The 21,183-nt window shown below is 38.6% G+C and overlaps 1 gene segment (V, D, J or C); it reads right to left on the minus strand.

Annotated features, from left to right (window-relative positions):
* Positions 1–1,395: 1,395 nt before the first annotated feature.
* On the minus strand, positions 1,396–20,670 carry LOC110222224 (T cell receptor alpha variable 41-like). The segment is given in 2 exon segments: positions 1,396–1,685; positions 20,580–20,670. Coding segments are annotated over 2 exon segments (381 nt in total).
* Positions 20,671–21,183: the final 513 nt, after the last annotated feature.

Here is a 21,183-nt window from a genome sequence, read left to right on the forward strand (position 1 = left end):
AACTTCCCTGAGTCTCAGTTTTCTCATCTCTAGAAGGGGAAATAAGACGGTTTTTGAGATCCTTTCCAGCTACATATCTATGATCCTAGGAGGGAAACTAGAAATCTGTATCTGCTTCTGCAGGTTGAAGGATGTCTGGATTAGAAGAGGGTTCATAATAAGTAAAAAAAAGATGAAACAAAGCCATGGAGGGACATGTTGAAAATGGATGCAGAGAACAGCCATGTTGTGCGATGACTAACTTTGATAGACTTAGTTCTTCTCAGCAACAAGGATCTAAGACATCTCCAAAAGTCTTATGTTGGAAAATGCTATCTACATCCAAAGAAAGAACTATGGAGTTGGAATGCAGATTGAAACATACTATTAGATATTTTTTTGTCTGTTTTGTTTTGTTTCTTCTTTCCTGTGATTCCTCTTATTGGTTCTAATTCTTCTTTACAACATGACTAATGTGAAAATATGTTTAATAGGGATATATATGTAGAGCCTATATCAGATTGCACACCATCTTGGGGACGGAGGGAAGGAGGGAGGGAGAGAAAATTTAAAACTCAAAAGCTTATGGAAGTGATTGTTGAAAACTAAAAATAAATAAATTGATTATATATGTTTATATGTAAAAAAAAGAAAAGAAAAAAAGAAATAGTCCCCAGACTGATGAAATCCATAGGCTTCTCCTTCAGAATGATGATCTTACAAAATTTTAAAAAAAGTTAAACAAACAAAAAAAAAGAAAACAGATTCAGGGACCTGTCCCAGGATTGAAGAATGTCTTCATGGTTACCATGAAGAGCTGCATAGCACAACATCCTCCTCAGTATTGGCTCCACTCCGAGTTTTGGGTTGAATTGTTAAATAGAATGGTCTCTAAGCTTCCAGATGCTCTCTCAGGCTCTCTTGCTTCAGTGCTCCAATTTGGAGTAGGGCTAGGAATAAAATGAAGGCCTGAAAATAAGAGCCAAATTCAATTACAGATTTCCAAGTTAGGGTTGGAATAAAACAGTGGTTAATGTAAATCTGTAGTCAGTCAATAATCAATAAACATTTATAAAGCACATACCAAATAGCTGGCACTGTGCTGAGGACTGGTGATACAAAGAAGGCAAAATGTCCCTCAAAGAACTAATGAACAAATGGGGAAACAACACACAAATAATTATGTACATAGAAGCTGGAACCTGATATAAGGAAGGTAATCTCAGAGGGATGGCACTAACGTTAAAAGGAACCAGAAAAAGGCTGAAAGGTAGAAGGGGCAAAAAGGAAGATTTAATAATCAAGAAAGTCAACTTGTGTAAAGAGTCCTAGTATGCCTTCATGGGGCGCCCTGGCAGCGAGTGTGCCTACAGCCCCAGATGCAGGGTTTGTGCATAGCCTGCAGGTGCCTAGGGATCACTGTGCCCTAACACCACAAAGGTAGGTGGCTGAGTCTCCAGGCTGGGAAGCTTTGACGTACAGGGAGCTGTAACGTTCCTGTAAGTTGATCACAGATTTCAATCTGCCTTCTTCTTTCATCCCTGAAGCCAAGTAAAATAGGGAGATGAGGCCTTTCCCAGCATCCTGCCTGAACCACTGGGAGCCTTGGGGAGTTTCTGTGAAGTTGCAGTTGATAGTGATGTTCTCTCCCTCCTGGACCCTCAAGGACTGCGGACTCTGTTCCACCTTCTGGAGGCAGCTCACCCCTGTGCAGAAAAACAATACCAGACTCAGGACTGACTGGTCATCAAGTCAGTATGTCCCACATTTTCCTTTTCTTTCCATAACATAAATAATAATTCCTATGTGAGCCAGAACAAGCCCCGTCTCTCCCTATTAATGCTGTGGAAAAAGTCCCCTCTTCCCATTTCCCCAAATCCCTCAACTCACAGCCCAGCTGAAGACACAGGATCAGTAATGAAATTCCTAGGAGCTTTTCCATCCTTCTTCTTTCCAGGGTCTGGGATATGGGTCCTCTCAAGTCCAAGGAAGTCTTTCTTTCTCACTCCTAAATATTTCTAGCTTTTCTGCCCCTGGGGAAACAGAAAAAATTTTCAGCCTGGCTGCTGAGCCAATAGGAGGCTGGGCTGTTATCTCACATACTTCACACAGTCCCATTCACAGACACACAGGTAAGTCAAGTCCCCCATGGGAAGTATTTCTATCAATGATAGTGCTGCCCCCCTCAGCCATAAAGAGAATTTCTATTGTTCAGGATTTTATTTATTTTAGTTTTTCCCCAGAAGTGATTTCCTGGATACTTTGGTCCTTTCATCACTGTTCTTAGCGTTTAGAGCTAGAGGGGATTTCCAGTATCATAACTTCTAATTTTTTGGCCATGAAGGGAGTTTAACTAGCTTATTAAAAAATTGCACATAGACTAAGGATTAGAATTGTAAACTGAGCCCAGGTCCTCTGATGGCAAGCTCTGTGTTCTTTTCACTGTATCACACTTATGATCACTGCATGTGTATTGAGGTCCTGTACCAAACATTGATGATTAGACTCAGGTAAAGATCATACAAAATGCTCTCTTCTGTCTTTCAGATCTTTGCAGTCTGGCAAAAGGGCTTCATATATGATGAAAGCCCTAGATAAAGCCCAGGAATGAAGAATTAATGTCCCTTGTCCTGATAGAGTCTCAATTCATTTTATTCCCCTGTAACTCACATTGTGGGCTCATCCATGATCAAGCAAATAGTGTTTTCCTTGTTGTAGACTAATTTAAAAATTTATTAATTTAAATATTTTGTGAGCTGAAACTTATTTTATAACTGATTGTAAACTACAAAGGGTGGGATACCTAAGCATCTCAGACTATGAAAGACAAGAGAAGGATGATAAAAAAGTGACGCGGTCCAGATAGAGAAGTGCTTTCCTGAGTCTTGGGACCCTATACTCAGAAATAAACTAGACAGCAAGTTAGAGAATGAGGACTAGACCACCCAAATCTGGCTGAACAATTTGTGGCATATGATCATAATGAAATACTGCTGTGCTATCGGAAATGATAAGTGCAATGATCTTAGAAAAATGTGGATAGACTTGCACAATAATGAAGAGTGAAATGAGCAGAACTAAGAGAATGTTGGATACAGTAACAGCTACATCGTTTTAAGAATGACTTTGAGTGACAAAGTCATTTTGACTATTACAAACAGGAACTATGAAGGAAGATGCTATTTGCATTCAGAGAAAGAACTGATAAATAGAAATATATATATATATATAATGATTTTACATATATGTATACATATATACATACATATTTATGTCTAATGGTAGCCATTTTTAGGGCAGGGACAGAGAAGAAAGAAAAAAAGAAAAAAAAGAAAGTTATATAACTTTAAGATATATTTAAAAGGAGTAGCACGTTGTACATAATAGATGGGCGGTTTCATGTGCAATCATTTTTTTTATTCTACTGTTTTATGGAAATGCTTGTTTTATTTCATAGGTTCAAAATAAAAGAAAAAAAGAAATGAAATCTGAAATCTTGGTCTAGCATTGACTCCAGGTAATACTGAGGAAGGGCCAATAGGAGAAAAAGAACCAAATGAAGAAATGATTGAATGAACATTAATTAAATGCTCACTATGTGTAAATCCATTGTGCTAAGTGCTACAGATACAAACAGAAAAGTTAAGACAATCCCTGCTCTTAAGAAAGTCACATTTTAGTGGGAGAGACTGATCATATAGGAGGATGTTTTAGATGCTAGTCAGATGGACAGGCCCCAGAGCCTTTAGGGTATAGCATCAGAGGAGATGGTAACAAATCCAATTTAATGTCATATCCACTGATAAATTCATATCAGTTTCTGAGGCTGAATGATGTGAAAATGCCAAGGACTTTGGTGGCCAGAACTTGCTTTCCTAGGTCTTGAGTAGCTGTGGCTGCAGAAGCAGAAGCAGTTGCCAGGCCACCCCTCAAGAGGGATTGAGGGCAAGGCTGGAAGCAAGGCTAGCGGTCTGGGATTGGGAGTGGGGGAGGTGCTGTTGTTGATGGAATTTAGTCAACAGTTTGTATAAATGGTGGTGACAAAGGTGGCACTTTTTCCATGATGATTTTTCCTCTCAGTGATGGCTGTAGGTCTTTGGTTGCAAGTAGAACCTGGGGCCTAGCAGGCACTGTCATTACTAAGGTTCTTGGATTTGGGGTCCTGGGCAATTTCTATCAGGGTCAGAGGGGAGGTGGTGGTAGAAGTAGCAATAGTGGTTTGATTTGCTTGGCACATACTGTCTGCTATCTCTGTCTCTCATAGTTCTTACTGTTTCAGTTAGGCTGGCTTGCCTGCCGCGTAGGTGGCAGATGGTCAGCAGTTGGTGGGTATGGTTGGCCCCTTCTCCACGGAAATTGCTTCTGTGGCTTGTAGGTTTTGGGGACTGAAATGGAAGCAGGACAGGCAGTCTGGTGGCAAAGCTATTTTGAAGGTTTTGGGGGTTAAGCTTCTGGGCTGTTTCCATCCAGTCCTCAGGGAAAGTGGTGATGGTGTTAGTTTGACTCTCCATACACAAAGGGCCTCCTATCTCTTCCTAGGGTGCCTTAATGCTTCTAAATCAAGGGAAGTTTTCATGAATTAGAAGAGCTATACCTTGGGCAGAAAGATAATGTCTGATGCTGGAGACTAATCGTCAATTGAGTATCTCCCAAATTTCCCTTTTAATTCTAGGAATTAAGTTGTAGAGAAGGGACTGATGAGAATCAGTAAAAGGATTCTTCTCTGGGAGCTTTCTACATAAATGAAATGGATGAGAATCCTGCTCCTTGTCCCAGTTCCTCTTTTTGTTCCAGTTCCTATCCTTAATTCTGGGGAAGAGGCATATTCAAGAAATCCCACACAAACCAGCCCGAGCCCTTGTTTCTCTACCTTGGCCTTGTGGGAAATGTCCCCTGATTCTCCCTGTTGCCATGTCCAATCCTCCACTCCCACTACCCTAACTCACAGCTCATCTGCAGACACAGAACCACTGCTGAGGCTCCTAGAAGCTTCATCATCCTCAGCAGACTCATCTAAAACTCAGATCTGGAGCCTGGGGCCCCAGTCAAAGGACCCTTTCACAGTTCAAAATTTTTTGAGTTTTTTTCCTGTTCCAGAAAACCCAGGATTTTCTCAGTTTGCCTTCCCAGCCAATCACACAGTGGTTTGTCATCTCACACACCATACAAAGTTGGTACCTCTCAGTAACAGATACACAACCAGGGCCCTGAATTGCAGCATTTTTAGCAATGATGGCCCCTTATCTTCTACCCTCAAACCCCATACCATACATAATAATTTCTGAGTCAATAAAGAAGTGCTCATTTGGAAGAAGGCCTGAATATCTGACAACACATTAATAGGAACCTAGGACCTCAAAATTGAAAGGGTCATATAATTGAATCCCTACCAAAACATGGATGTTCTCTATAATAGTTGGTAGTCATCTGGTCTCTCCTTGAACAATTTTAGTAATGGGAAATTCACTCTCTCCTGAGGCAATCTATCATAACTTTGGGTAACTTAAATTATATTTTTAAAAGCTTTTCTTTATTGCATGCTTCTGAAATCCATCTTTCTGAAAACTGTCGTCAATTGTCCCTAGTTCTCTCTACCCAGCTGGGTGGCACAGTGAACAATATGCTGGGCCTGAAGTCAGGAAGACTTATTCCTGAATTCAAACTTGCTTATTAGCTGTGTGGCCCTGGGAAAGTCACTTAACCCTGTTTGCCTCAGCTCTTCACCTATAAAATGAGCTGGAGAAGGAAATGGCAAGCTACTCATATCTTTCCTGAGAAAACCCCAAATTGGGTCACAAAGAGTTGGACACAAGTAAACAGCAGTAACAAAACCCAAGAAAACCATCTTGTTCTGTTGGTGAGGTTCTCAAGAATATGTCCTAAGCACTAGACCAAGATATAGGGCATTAAGAAGACATGGATTCTGTCCTGGAGAATACTACATTCTTATTTTCTAACTATTTGGCTTCACACATGAAAGGAAGCCTATGGGAACGCCTTGTCCTGATTGACTCTGTGCATTTTGGCTCATAGTATGTAACATATGTCCCAAGGACAGGAAAGGGATATTCCCTTTCTCTTCTTTGGAAATAGTATGGCATAAGTCTTTTTCTGAAAGGGAATTGAAATTGTTTTTGGAAAGAACAGGCATGTGGTCTAGAATGAGTTCTGGTTCAAAGCTTCTTGAGTCAGCAGGAAGCTTATTTCATGATCTGACATGAAATAAATAGGAAATGAAGAATAGCTCAGAAATTCCGTCTCCTTTTACACTAGGGATTCTTAACCTTTTTGTGTGTCATGGATCCCTTTGGCAGTCTGATGAAGCCTAGGCACCCCTTTTCAGAATAATGTTTCTAAACACAGAAAATAAAATACATAGGATTATAAAGGATGCCAGTTATATCAAAATACAGTTATTAAGATATTAAAAGCAATAGTTCATGGATTCCATTACTTTACACTACTTTACACTGACTCAGAAAATATTGTCTTTGGAAGAGTTTGTTGTGTATGTATGAACATGATTATCATCTTGAATTTTGCTCGAAGGGGAAAAAACTCAATTCATTTCTATTCTTTCTTGTCTCCTCATTTGGTTTATATCCTTTCTCCAGGAAAATGACCCTCATTTTAGTATTTCTAAGAATTTTCTGTAATATGGCACAAGAAATTATTTTTTTACGTGGTAAGTTATCAGTGATAGGATTCCAAGAGAGAATTGCCAGAGTGGGTGGTAGTGGGGAAGAGAACCTTAAGGACTCTGCCATCAATGTGTAATGACCATATTCTGACACCAGAGGGCACTATCTCAGGTAAACCAAACATTTCTCTTGGTTAGGCTCTCAGGACAACTGGATGGCAATCAGCCCTTTCCTCTTCCTCTGCATTAGTGGTTCCAGGTCCTGCCTCTGTCTACGAGTGTATTTTTTTTGTTCACCAATTAATTAATAGAACAATAGGTTCATGGATTTAAAACTGGAAGGGACCTTCAAAGTCATGCAATCTAGCTGCCTCATTTTAGTGATGAGAAAACTGAGAGGCCCAAAAAGTTGAAGTGTCTTGTCCAAGGTCACATAGTGGTCGATCTGAGGTGTGGACCTTTCAATACCAAAGTTAGCATGGTTCTACTATACCACTTGGCTCATGTCTTCCTCTCCCCCTCTCCTTTCACTTACCCATTCCTATCTATCCCTTATTGTGTCACATTGAAAACCTTCTATAAAGGTGTTTTTGTTAGAAGCAGAGCTTCTTTCTATAGAAGCACAGCTCTATGAACTGATACTTTTATTAAAGTGATAAAAGATAGCATCACTAGGGCCCTCACTAAGTATGAGCAAAACTATATTTTCGTCTGCCCAGTTCATGTTTGTGACTCAGGACTGATGAGGTTTGGTGCTTTGAGAAAATGACACAATCCTCCCTTTTTGCTATTGAATGGGGAGACTTGATGACTCATTGGCTATTTAAAAGGAAGTAACCCTTGGTGCTCTCTGGCTGTGGATCATATTGGGACTATTATGAATTGCTTCCAGTGAAAAATAGGGAAGGAGTGACTTGCCTTATCCCTCACCCCAGTTGACTTGTCAATGAATACATGATAGAAAAAAACCTACATCTTGGTCCAGGAACCCTGAGTTTGGGTTTTGGGCTCTATTTTATGTCTGTTCTTTCTTAACCTTAGGTGAATGAGTACCTACCCTGCGATGAGTATATCTAGGATTAGAGCTGACCTTATAAATTAGAGAGGTCTAGAGGTCCTAGACACTTTTGGTTGGATCCAATTGGTAACAAAGGAGGAATCCTCAGCAACCACTCCAGAACTCTTGGAGAAGATCATGACAAGCAAGAGGATAAGTACAAGCCTGCCTTATTGTGCCAGAAGAAGTAGACCAGGAGTTGTTTGGACGGTGCAAAATTGAGTAGAAATATAACAGTGCTTACTTAGCAATCTCCAAAACGGTTTAATATTTTGTTGAGGTTTAAGTATATCCACCAAAACTGGGATAGTATAACTGTTAATTGTGTGCTAAGTTACTGAATTCTGTTTTAAGTTTTGTTAATATGGCCTTGTGAGTATTTTCTGGTTAACATTTATTTTTTGTGTAAGAAATAAATGTCTTCCCCATTACTGTATTCTACATTCAGTATCTTTCTGTTTCCCTGTTTGGGGAAAACCTAGACATGAGAACAAACCTAAGACATAAATTATTTCCCCTTAGGGCCTCTGGGTTAGGGTTTAATGAGCCAAAGAATGTGAGAAAAAGGGAACTTACCCCTATAATTAGAGTCCAGGCTCTCTCAGAACTGAACTCATTCTAGACCACATGCCTGTTCTAGAGCAAATGGACCCCTTAGTAGAAAGGGAATGGATTCAGTGCCTGATCTCCCTGGGTTAAGTGCGAATCATAGGATTAAGTCCTTCCTTTTCAGCATCCTTCCAGGGGGACTCCCGGTAAGTTATTTAACCTCTCAGTGCCTGAGACAACTGTCTAAGATCCAGAGCAGGATCTGTACTGGTAACTCAACAAAGAATTTCCTTATTGAGAGTTCTATTTGCCACATATGCTCTCTAAAAATTGAACCCACTTTCTCCTGGACTTTGTATACAGTTGTGGGAGAACTCATCCTAGAATTTTGGTTTTGTACAAATTATTATCACTATTGAAATTTTGTTCAATAGTTTTCAATTAATATTATCACTATTGATATAAATAACTATTTCTAAAAGCTAATTAATTATATTTCATGATCACTGCAGAGCATGCCATATGGGGACTCATAACCAACAATACTAGAAAAATCCCAGCCCCTCAAGGTTATCCCTAGAAACCTGAGAGAAGAAATATTTAGTCACTCTCTTTGGATCCAATCTGCCAATGTGAGTAGGGGTTGGGAGAGTAAACTCAGATTGATATGCACATATTTGTATATGCCAGATGCATACAAAATAATAAGACAGCTTTAGATAAGAAGTATTTTTAGCATCTGAAAGCATTACAAAAGGTATCCTGCAGAAGGTGGCAGTTGAGATGAGTATTGAAGGAAACCAGGGCTTCCAGACATCTGATTTTTTCCCCAGTTTTTAAGATGCATGTGAGCAGTATACAAATCAAGAGAGTCTAAGTCTCTGGACTAGTATTCCTTAAACACACCCTTATATTGTAGTTATAGACTTAAGCATATTGACAGGAGATAGGGGCTGATGATAGCTAATTCTAGCAGAATATTGTTATTTGGTTACTTGAGTGACTTTCCCTTCATGCCTGCATTTGTGTTCTTCTGTGCTATGTGTCCTTGAGGAAAGTCTTGTGCATTAGGCCATTTTTAAGCTGCCTAAGGGCTTTGTCATAGAGAATACTGAACGGCTATGATGTTGACTGAGTCACAAGTTCATTGTAAGCTGCATTCTTGACAACACCTTCTGAATCTTTCTCTTTTTCTCAGACATTTCTGTATCTGGAGAAGAGGGCTCAAAACAGAGCGTTGGTGGTGGGGCTATCCATAGACTCATTGTTAAGGAGAATGATACAAATCAGACCTGCGCAACTTGGCAGTAGGTAGGGGCCAAAATTAAAATAAGCTAAATTTCTTCAGGCTGCAGATAGGTTTGTAGCAGCTCACTTTTCAAGTAAAGGATAATTAACGATTAAACTATTTTGCAAATGAAGCATATTTTTACAAAAGGGAAATTTCAATTAATATCAATTAATTACACTTGTTACTTAAAAATTTTATTTATCATGAAATCACTCCTCTCAGACTAGAGACAGACTGACAATGGTTGGTTGCCACAGGTCATGGACAAATAGGAGAGCGTACACAGTGGCAACCCACCTGCCAAGTTACCTGACGGGCACAATAGCGACTAGTGGAAGGCACGTTAAGTGGGGCACAAACAAAGCACTCGTTGCATCTTTACTTTCTTTTATATCCTCTACATTTTTTGTGGGCCACCCGAAATCTTTTGTCAAGCTGTGAGTGGCCTGCAGGACATATGTTGTGATATATGATCCTGATATAGATGTGATATATCAGCCTGACAGAGATGGTTATCTATAAAAAGAGATCTAGAAGGAATGACTGGTCAGACAAGTGATGATTTATCTAGGGAGAAAAATCATCTCTTATTATTTATCTTTTAATAGTCTTTGCTGGGGTTTTTTTGTTTGTTTGTTTTTGGGGGTTTTTTTGGCCTTCTGTTAACGTGTCATTGCAAAAAAAAAAAAAGTTGAAGTTCTCAATTAGAACACTAGATGTACCAGAAGAAAATGGAGAAGTAATAGGAATTTCAATCACAGTTTTGCCAGAGTGAGGATCCTTCTCAACAAGTTTTCAATTTTTATCTAATTCAATGAGTCTCTATCTCTCCCTCCTGAAGAAACTATGGACACAAATGTTTCCCTTACAGAACAGAAATTTATGGCTCAAGAAAATCATTATTTCTTTGAATGATATTTTACTCCCAGTATGGCAACAGGGCCACAATCTTTGATAGGAACAGAAATCCCAGTCAGTGCATGGTGGTCCTATGTCCTCACTGCTAGGAAGGAAGAGAAGGTGTGATTAGGGAGCAGTTACTATAAAGACACCATAGATAGCCATTGTGGGTGATAAAAAACCACTATACTTTTGTGGGCAACTGGAGGTGATGTTTGCTTTTAGTTGTTGTAATTGCTACATACAACTTCAACAGAAGAATAGAAATGAGAGCCTTCAATGATATTCCATACAGCTGAAGAATTAATCTAATACAAACAGATGAAGGAGTCGGGATTATTTCTAAGTATCTACCACAAATGAAACTATCTGAGCTGCACTGCCACAGACAACAGGAATTTGGCTTGTTTTAACATCTTATTAAATGAGACCACAGAAAAACATCCCTGAGACTTTGCTATAAGTATGAGATAATGAGGCTGATGGATTTGATTGATTTTTCAGAAATTCACAGAATGGAGACCCCTTCTTTTGCTACTGGATAAAGTAGCTTTTGCTTCAGGATAAATAATTCTGAAAAATAAGGTAAATTGACTCCCCACTGGGAGAATTTGTTCCAGAACAAATCATAATATGTAGCTCTAGTGTCATTCACACAGGGTCACAATTTCCCTCTCTCAAACAGGTGCTGCTTACTGTCTCTTAGTGAGTGTTTGGGCCATATTCCATTCTGTGTAAAAGAAAGATAACAGGATTCTTTCTCTAATGTGGCTCATGTCAGGAATATCCCTGGTTTGGGTTTGTGACATAGCAAATGAGCAGAAGGAATCACAATCTGGTCTGTGTCCTTTTAAGCACTTACTAACCTAATGTGTTGGGCCTACCCAAGCAATTGTTCATTTCTGCATACCTAGATCCCTAAAGGTAATTCAGTTCCCACGTCTAAGGCTGTCTCTATCCAAACAGATAGAAGGTGTGACCATCTACAGCAGATAGTTGAGCAACATGCTGGCAGCTCTTCCCCCATGGGAAACGTGTCCTGATCTGCTCTGAAGCTTGGGCCTCAGCCGTGTTCCATATGTGTGACAAATCCTGGTACAGACTCACTGGGAACAATTGATGTGGCTGGCTCAGAACAGGATGTGCAGTTTTTGCGTGAAATAGGTTGGCAGCTGATCCTATCCCACTCCTGAAAGGTTTTCTAATATTTCCTCTTTCCCCCTGCCCATTTTGAAAAGGATAAAAAAAAACCCTCACATTATCCAATAGACCATAGACCAGTGTTCAAATGCCCTGGGACAGAAAAAGCCTAAATCTCTGGGCAGGGATGAGAGAGCCATTAATGTGCCTGGGGCTGTGCCACCTTTTCTCATCAAATTTGTTGTTTATTTCTCTTAATTTTTCACTTAGCTAATTCATGTCCTTAAAGAGACAGGTTTCTGAAGGCTTTTGTCTGTCCACTGTAAGCTGTTTTGATGCTTGATAAAGTGCAGTGAAAATAGACTGAAGTATGAAGGCTCTTCTTCTTCTTTTTTAATAGTATTTTATTTCCCCCCCAATTATGTCAACAATTTTTAGCATTCATTTTTACGAGATTTTAAGTTCCAAATTTTTCTCCCCCCTTCTTTCACCAACCCTCTTCTGAAAATGGTAGGCCATTTAATATAGGTTATACATGTGCTATCACGTAAAATATATTTCTGTATTAGTCACAGTTGTGAGAGAAGAAATTAGATCAAAAGGAAAAAAAACTATGAAAAGGAATAAAGTAAGTGGAAAAAATGCTTTGATTTGTATTCAGAGTCCATCGGTTCTTTATCTGGATGTGGACAGCATTTTCCTTTATGAGTCCTTTGTACTAGTCTTGGATCATTGTGTTGCTGAGAAGAGCTGAGTCATTTATAGTTGATCATCACATGATGTTGCTGATACTGTGAACAATGTTTTCCTGGTTCTGCTCATTTAACTTTGCATCAGTTGGTATAAATCTTTCCAGGTTTTTCTGAAATCTGCCTGGTCATCATTTCTTTTTGCACAATAGTATTCCATTACATTAGTATACCACAGCTTGCTCAGCCATTCCCAATTGATGGGCATCCCCTCAATTTTCAATTCTTGGCTACCACAAAAGAGCTGCTATAAATATTTTTGTGCACGTGGGTCCTTTTACCATTTTTATGATCTCTTTGGGATGCAACCCTGGTAATGGTATTGCTGGATCAAAGGGTATGCACAGTTTGGTTGCCCTTTGGGCTTTTGTTCTCCAGAATGGTTGGATCAGTTCACAACTCCACCAACAGTGCATTAGTGTCCCAATTTTCCCACATCATCTCCAACATTTATCATTTTTCTTTTTTCATATTAGCCAATCTGATAAGTGTGAGGTGGTACCTCAGAGTTGTTTTAATTGGCATTTTTCCAACCAAAATTGATTTAGAGCACTTCTTATGCCTATAGATAGCTTTGATTTCTTCATCTGAATGCTGCTTGCTTATATCATTTGATCATTTATCATTTGGGGAATAGCTTGTATTCATATAAATTTGACTCAGTTCTCTATATATGATTGTTTCCTCATTACCTATTCCCATTTCTTCAATTCCTTTTTCTTCTCTTCATGCTATAGCTGACATTTCTAGTACTATACTGAATAAAAATAGTGATAATGGGCATCCTTGCTTTACCCCTGATATTACTGGGAAAGCTTCTACCTTATACCCATTACATGCAATGCTTGCTGATGGTTTTAGATAGATACTGTTTATCATTCTAAGGAATGCTCCCTTTATTCCTATGCTCTCTATTGTTTTTAATAGGAATGGGTGCTGTATTTTGTCAAAAGCTTTTTTCATCTGTTGAGATAATCATATGATTTCTGTTGGTTTTGTTATTGATATGGTCAATTATATTGATAGTTTTCTGTAGTGTATAATCCTCATGATATATTGCTGTAATCACCCTGCTAATGTTCTGTTCAAAATATTTGCATAGATATTCATTAGGGAAAATGGTCTTTAAGTTTCCTTCTCTGTTTTAGTTCTTCCTGGTTTAGGTACTAGCACCATATTTGTGTCATAAAAGGAGTTTGGTAGGACTCCTTCTTCACCTATTTTCCCAAATAGTTGATATAGTATTAGAATTAATTGTTCTTTAAATGTTTGATAGAATTCACTTGTGAACCCAATTGGCCCTGGGGATTTTTTCCTTATATCTTTTAATTATTTTATTTTTGTTTTTACTTTGTCTGAGATCAGGTTTTCTACTCTGCTTTTTATTCTTTTTTTACTTCAGCTGAAGCATAACAGATTCTGCTCCAGCTCCTTTTCTTTACTCAGTGTGTGTCTTTCTGCTTTCCCTCCTCATTAGTGTTTTGCTTCTGTCTACCACCTTTCCCAATCTGCCCTCCCTTCTGTCAGTCCTCCCTCCCTTTACTTAAATCTCCTCTCCTCCTACTTCCCTATTGGGTAAGAGAGATTTCTATATTCAACTGATTGTATATATTATTCTATCCTTGAGCCAATACCGATGAGAGTAAGGTTCAAGCAATGTCCATCACCTACCCTCCCATCTTCCCCTCCACTGTTATAAATCTTTTGCACCTCTTCATGTGAAATAATTTACTTCATTCTACCTCTTCCTTCCTTCTGTGCCAGTATACTTCTCTTTCTCTTCCCTTAATTATCTTTTTATGTCATTCCCTCAGATTCACGCATAACCTCTGTCTATATATATTCCTTCTAGCTGTACTATTAGTGATACAATTTTTAAGAATTACAAGTTTTTCTTCCCATGTAGGGATATGAACAGTTTAGCTCTATTAAATCCCTTATGTTTTCTTTTCCCTTTTCACCTGTTTATGTTTCTTTTGGGTCTTGACATTGGAAATCAAATTTTTGGTTTAATTCTGGTCTTCTCCTTATGAAAGCTTGAAATTCTTCTATTTCATTGAATGACCGTTTTCCCCCTTGATGCTTGATTTTTCTGAGTAAGTGATTCTTGGTTGTAGTCCTAGATACTTTGCCTTCTGGAATATCATCTCCCATGACCTCTTGTGTAATCCTGATTGTAGCTCCTGATATTTGAATTGTTTCTTTCTGGCCACTTGCAGTATTTTTTCCTTGATCCAATAGTTCTGAAATTTGGTTATAATGTTCCTTGGAGCTTTTAATTTGGGATCTCTTTTCTGAGGTGATTGGTAGATTCTTTCAATGCCTATTTTGCCATCTGGTTCCAGAATATCAGGCAATTTTACTTGATAATTTCTTGAAAGATGCTATCCAGTTTCTCCTTTTGATTATGGCTTTCAGATTCTGACATTCTGTCCCCTGGATCTATTTTCCAGGTCAGTTGTTTTCCCAATGAAATATTTTACATTTTCTTCTATTTTTCATTCATTTGAATGCATTTGATTGATTCTTGATGTCTCAGAGTCATTAGCTTTCACTTGCTCAATTCTAACTTTTAAGGAGTTGTTTTCCTTAACTAACTTTTAAACTTTCTTTTCTGTTTGGCCAATTGTACTTTTTAAGGAATTTTTTTCCTCAATGAATTTTTGTGTCTCCTTTTCCATTTGGCCAATTCTACCTTTTAAGCAGTTGTTTTCTTTTTCTAAGCTGTTGACTCTTTTTAAAAAAATTGTTCTCTTGTATTATGCTCATTTCTTTCCCCAGTTTTTCTTCTATTTCTCTCATACGATTTTTTAAACTCCTTTTTGAGCTCTTCCATGAATTCTTTCTTGACTTGGGACCACCTCCAATTTTTCCTTTGGGGTTTTTCCCATAGGTGTTTTGACATTGCTGTCCTGTTTTGAGTTTGTGTCTTGATCTTCCCTGTCACCATAATAATTGCTATGGTCAGATTCCTTTTTTCTTGCATTTTGCCCATTTTTTTGGCCTTTTTCCTAAATTTGATCTCTGTTTCTGAAGTGGAAGGGGAACTGTCTCAGGCTTCTTCTGCCAGGCCCTTGCTATTTACCTGGTGCTTCACTAATGTTGCCCCGAGACCTATGGCGTACCATTGCATCTGATGCTGGGCTGGGGTAGAGGGGCAGCTGGTGCTACTAGAGGCTATAAGGGTCTGGCAGCTTACCTGGTGCTGATCTAGGGTCCTAGTCATGGTGTCTGGCATGTACTGAGGCTGATGGGGTGTTTCTGCATTTCCCTGGGGAAGTAGGTGGTGGTCTGACTGTTGGTGGCTGCTTGTTTCCCCAGGGCTATGCTGAAATTTGTGGCAGTTCTCAGAGCTGGACTCTGCCAATTCTCCTGTCTATGTTGAAGCATATGTGGGGTCCTGGTGTTGGCATGTGCCTGCTCCACTGCACTGAGGCTCAGAATCCTGCACTGGTTTGTTGAGGTGGGGCTTATGGCTGGCTTGCTGGAACACTTGCTGTCCTGGACTGCACTATCCTTTTACCTGAGTGAGACAGTAGTTTCTTGCTGATCTTCCAAGTTTCTTGGGCTCAAAGATTGTTTCACCCCATCTTTTTTGCTGGTTCTGCTGTTCCAGGATTTGTTTTGGGGTCCTATTTTATGGTTGTTTGGAGATGAATATGGGAGAGTTATGGCAATTTGCTGCTTACTCCCCCATCTTGGCTCCTAGAGGTCTTGAGGGCTCTTTTTGTCATCGCATATCACCTTTTGAGGAAGACAATGAAAGACATGAGGGAAATCTCATCAGATCCTGCTTCTGAGTGGAGAGGTATTCCCCCTTTGCCTCTTTGCTGACTCTCCTCTGTCATTATCATATTCATCATGGATATCTCCCAGGTATCCACACATGAAGAAGCCCCTCATCATATGGAACAAATAGAAGACATGAGATCTGTCCTCAGGGAGTTGCTATCCCAAAAGAAATCCCTATTACTGAATCAGAAAATCCTCCAAACTCATCCACAAAATTCCTAATGATGTTCCCTGGAATCTCATCTGAATTTGATAGATCCTGGATAGACTTCCCTCTTAAGAGCTACCTTTTGATCCAGAGTTACACTTAACATCTTTGGGATTTTTTTTTTAATTATAAACACATACTGATGCCAGATCATGAAATGTTGAATAGATGATCCATTTCTCTCTCATTTTCTCCAATTTTACTCTAAGAAATTTGATTTCCTCTAAATTACATAGGTTGAGAATATATCAGAATATTCTGAAAGTAAGTGGTTTGTGATTTAGTCAGGAAACAGAATTCCTTTTTTTATTGATGGTGATGACTTTGCTTCAGCTAAAGTCAGTGTGGGAGAACAAGGTTAGTTTCTTATCTTCAACAACATATATGTATGTGAATAGCCTTCAATCAAAGAAGAGACAGAAAACCTTATATGTGCTAAGCATCACTAATTTGGATCCCAGTACTTGGAAATCTATTTGAATATGTCACATATGTGATATGTGTATGTGTATGTATGTATATATGCATGTATTTGGGAGCTGGTCTCAAGTTCAATTTAATTCAACAAACATTTTTAAAGGAATGTATGCAGAGCATACATCAGGTACTAGGAGGGTTTCAAAGTGTGACACTGATTTTTCTCCTCATAGGATTTAGAAAGGTCTAGTAAGAGGATATTATATGCTTGAATTGTCATAATAGAGAATAATGTATGAGAATAAAGTAACATAATACATGTAAGAGAGATGTAAACACAAGTCTATCAATAATCTTCATGATCTCTGAGATTATTAGTGATTGAGTAACCAGATGAATTTTGATGTGATTGAGTGATCAGAAATGAATCATCTGCTGAACAGTCAGCAAATAAACTGGAATTTAAAAGACATGTAGGAATTCATTAGGTGACACTGTATTGGAAAAAGGATGGCATTCTAGTCATGGGAAATAATGTGGTCAAAGGTACAGATTCAGAAGAGAGAATGTAATGTGAAGGGAATGGCAAGTGTTCTTCTTTAGCTGTAGTGTTGACTATGTGGATGGGAGCCATATACTATAAAACTGAAAAGGCAAGATGGTGACATTTTGTGAAGACACTTTAATGCAATAGAAAGGAGACTGAATTTTATTTGAGGCAAAAAAAAGTCACTAAAGTATTTTGAGCAGATGTGATATGACCAGATCTATGCATAAGGAAGAAAAGTTTTATAGAAGTATAAAGGATTAGTACAGAGATTAGATGAGGAAGCAGCTCAGTAAATCCAAAGACTAGATGAGATGTCCAGTGGACATGATGCAATAAATCATATCCTGTAGAATGCAGTATAATGCCATCACCAGAGCACATTAGCAATTCAGTGGAGAAAGAGGGAAGATTCTCCACACATGCTTGTGCCCGAGACACATGTGTTTCTTTTTCATAAATGTCCTCTGCGTGAGTGTCCTTGTCACTGGTGGTTTGGTCATCTGTGGGAGAATGTAACCATTTTGTTCATGGGCAGAGGAGGGGAATCTTTAACTGTCACTTTAATTGTTATGCTGTTTAATAAATTGTCTGTTGCTTTGAATTAATTTGTCCTCTGATTGGCTTGTAAGGGAAACATATTGGCAGAACTATGGTGCTGACTCATAGAGTGCCTTGAACCTAGGGGCCACAGGTGAGAAGGTTCTCCACAAGAATTCATATTAGAAACTTATGAGGAATTTTTCCTCCATGTTAGCTAGAACTGAAAAGGACCTTAGATATCATCTACTTCATATACACCATTTTACAGATGATGAAATGAAGGCCAAGAGACCTGTAACCAAGAGCTATAACTGACAATTTTAGCTCTTAGGTCTAGCAAGTAGCATAATGTGGTGTTGGGGGCAAGCTGTATTATACATACCTTTAAACTTACTATAGTAGGGAGAGGTCCTGATATTGACCCCATGGTGAGGAGATAGAGATCCTGTGATACTGGCATCCTTGGGGGAAAATCCCAGAAAACAACTCAGGGAGCATTAGAGAAGCTTTGGAAGCTAATCTGGGAGAAATTTTTACATCCTTGGGCAAAAATCACAGTTTCCCCATTTTAATTAGGGTTCTGCCCATAGAGATAAATTGAAAGTCCCGAGTTCACACATGAAATAAGGATAGAAATGGGATTCAAATGAGCTCTCTGCCCTTTATTCCTTCTACTCCATATTATGAATCTATAAACCTTGCTATAAGAAGTTATTCTTTATTTTTGTGGGTAATGGAGGGAAATATACCAATAATCCACTAATAATTTGATTTTAGTAAATAATTCTAACTTCTCCCACAGAACTTTTAGGAGTTTTACCAATAATAATCACCACTGTTTCATCTTATTTTTTAGCTCATTTCATTTCTCTGTCTCAGCAGGGACAGATTAAGAATAAAAGATAAGAGAATCACAAGGACCTCTCTCTAATATAATAAAATATAAATGTATAGAATAACAAATTGTTAAATACAGACTTAATTTTTATTGTTAATAATCAAGTGTGATTTAAAAACATATTCTAACGTGGTAAAAATGTCCATCATTCAAAAATTAATTTTGGGTGACTACATAAAAATCAGCATCTCAAACAAAGCACATTGATTTGAATATAATGAAGACAAATATGAAGCAAAAATCCTCAAGAGAATACAGATTAGTACTCATGGCAATGCTTTCAAAGAGGAAGGAAAGTGCATGAATTGGAGCATCTCAGAAGCAGAACATGATTTTCTCTGTTAGGAAAAGAATGCATGGAGTGATTAGTGGGAGCCCTAAGCTCAAAAGGACAGTATTTTGGCTGCCAGAATGAGTAAGATCACAACATTGCTAGGGATTCACTATTAGAAAGTGATATGAGATCATAAGGATGTTTAACACATCTGAAATTTTTGGAACAACATAGTAACAAATAAAATGAAGAATTTACGGACTTTGTGTTAATGCATCAGCCTGACCAGGTTTGTACCTTATACTTTATTTTGTTATAATTATACTTTAATTTGATCTGGTTCCAAAATCAGGCATTTTGGTTTGTGTTAACTGACACCCCTTTGGTAAACTAGGAGCAGTGGGTAGAAGTTGCAGAGAGGCAGACTTACATTTGGTATAAGGAGCAATTTCTACTTTGGGAAGAGGCTGAATAGGAATGTAATAGATTTCCCTCACTGAGGTCTTCACATAAAGGTTGAATGGCCACTAGTCATGGTTGTTGGAGAAGAGATAATTGCTTAAGGGTAATAGACAAGATGGTCTCTGAGGTCCCTTTCAACTCCTGAATTCTGTGAAATTCAGTAATAACAGTCTATGTGTCACAGACTTATCTAATAAAAACTGTCATGTTATAGTTGACATAGTTATACTTCAAATGTATTCAGGCTTATTATTACTTGGGATGAATTAATTTACAAATGAAAGTGATGAGCTTTGGGGCTTCCGGGGCTACTACTGCATTGCCAATATAGTAATGTCCTGACATGAGAGATAAGCAGGTTTAGACAGTTGTAGGGGGAGATAATAGAAGAATGGGTGAATACTGGGTGATGCAATGCAAGTCACTTCCTTTCTTCTTCTTTTCCTCAGGTAAACATGCTTTCAGGAATTGGGGACCTTTTTAATATTTAGGGAGCTGTTCTCACCTCTTTATAGAGACAGCTTATCTTCAACACTAACTGAGAGCACAGGGTAATAGCACAATCCCACCATATAGCTCAAGTACTACAAGGAGACTTTACTGTTCTTTCAATTTCCAGTGTTTCTTTCCCAAGTTATTTAGTATTTAATTTGTATATATTTTGTATTTAATTTTTGCATAAACATGTTGCCTTCCCCCCATATAAGGCAAGCTCATTGAGGGCAGGGGCTGTTTAATTTTTTGTGTCTTATGTACAATGCCTAACACTGTGCCCAGCACATAGTAGGCACTTAATAAATGGATTTTAAGTGATTGATCAAATGTAACCTGTAGTCTTCTTGTTCTATGTCTCTTTAGGCTTCTGTCCCAACCAAAGTCAAGGAGATATTCCATACGGTTCTTTTCTGACACACTGCATGCCCTGCAAAGTGCAATAGTATACAGTAGTATGTCCCAGGGTGAACCAGGGCAGGGGAAGGGTCCTGTACTCTATTTGGAAAGATGAATAGAGAGGCTGCTCCATTGACCACACTGGTTTTATAGATGGAATCAGAAACTACCTTCTTGGCTGATTGTTAAATAAGAATATCAGTGGGGACTCAGGACCTACATTCTGAGTAATAGACATATACCTTTCCCCACACCAAAGTTACCCCTAGAAACTTGAGCGTAAGTTGTAGCAATGTGGATGATCTCGTCTGGGATCCGCTGACCTGCCAGCATGAGTGAAGGTTGATATGAAAGCCAAGAGAGAAGGGAATCAAGACCATTCCACGGTTACATTACATAAGTATGTACAAGACAAATGCAAAGCAGACAAAAAAATACCCTTGGATAGGAAGGCACCAGCAGATAGCGTATTGGGGAGTGGAGTAAGAAAAGCTTCCTGCAGAAGGTGGCAATTGAGTTGAGTCTTGAAAAGAGCCAGGTCCTTTAAGAGACATAGGTGAGGGTGAGGAGAGGGATAACCAATAAAAAGCCTCAAAAGTGAGAGATAGATTATTATGAACAGCGATCAAGCCAATATGGCTGGATTGTAGAATGTATAATCCGTCAAGGAGACTGGAAAGGTAGAAAGAGGCCAATCTGTGAAGAATTTTAAGAATAAAAGAGAGGAGTTTATATCTGATCTTAGAGGTAATAAAAAGTAAATCAAGTTTTTTGAGGGGAGGGTTGGTCATGATCAAAACTGTATTTAGGAAAATCATTTTGTTAGTTATATGGAGAATGAATTGG

This window comes from Phascolarctos cinereus, unplaced genomic scaffold, assembly GCF_003287225.1.
Source record: "Phascolarctos cinereus isolate Bilbo 61053 unplaced genomic scaffold, phaCin_HiC Scaffold_3;HRSCAF=262, whole genome shotgun sequence".
NCBI lineage: Eukaryota > Metazoa > Chordata > Mammalia > Diprotodontia > Phascolarctidae > Phascolarctos > Phascolarctos cinereus.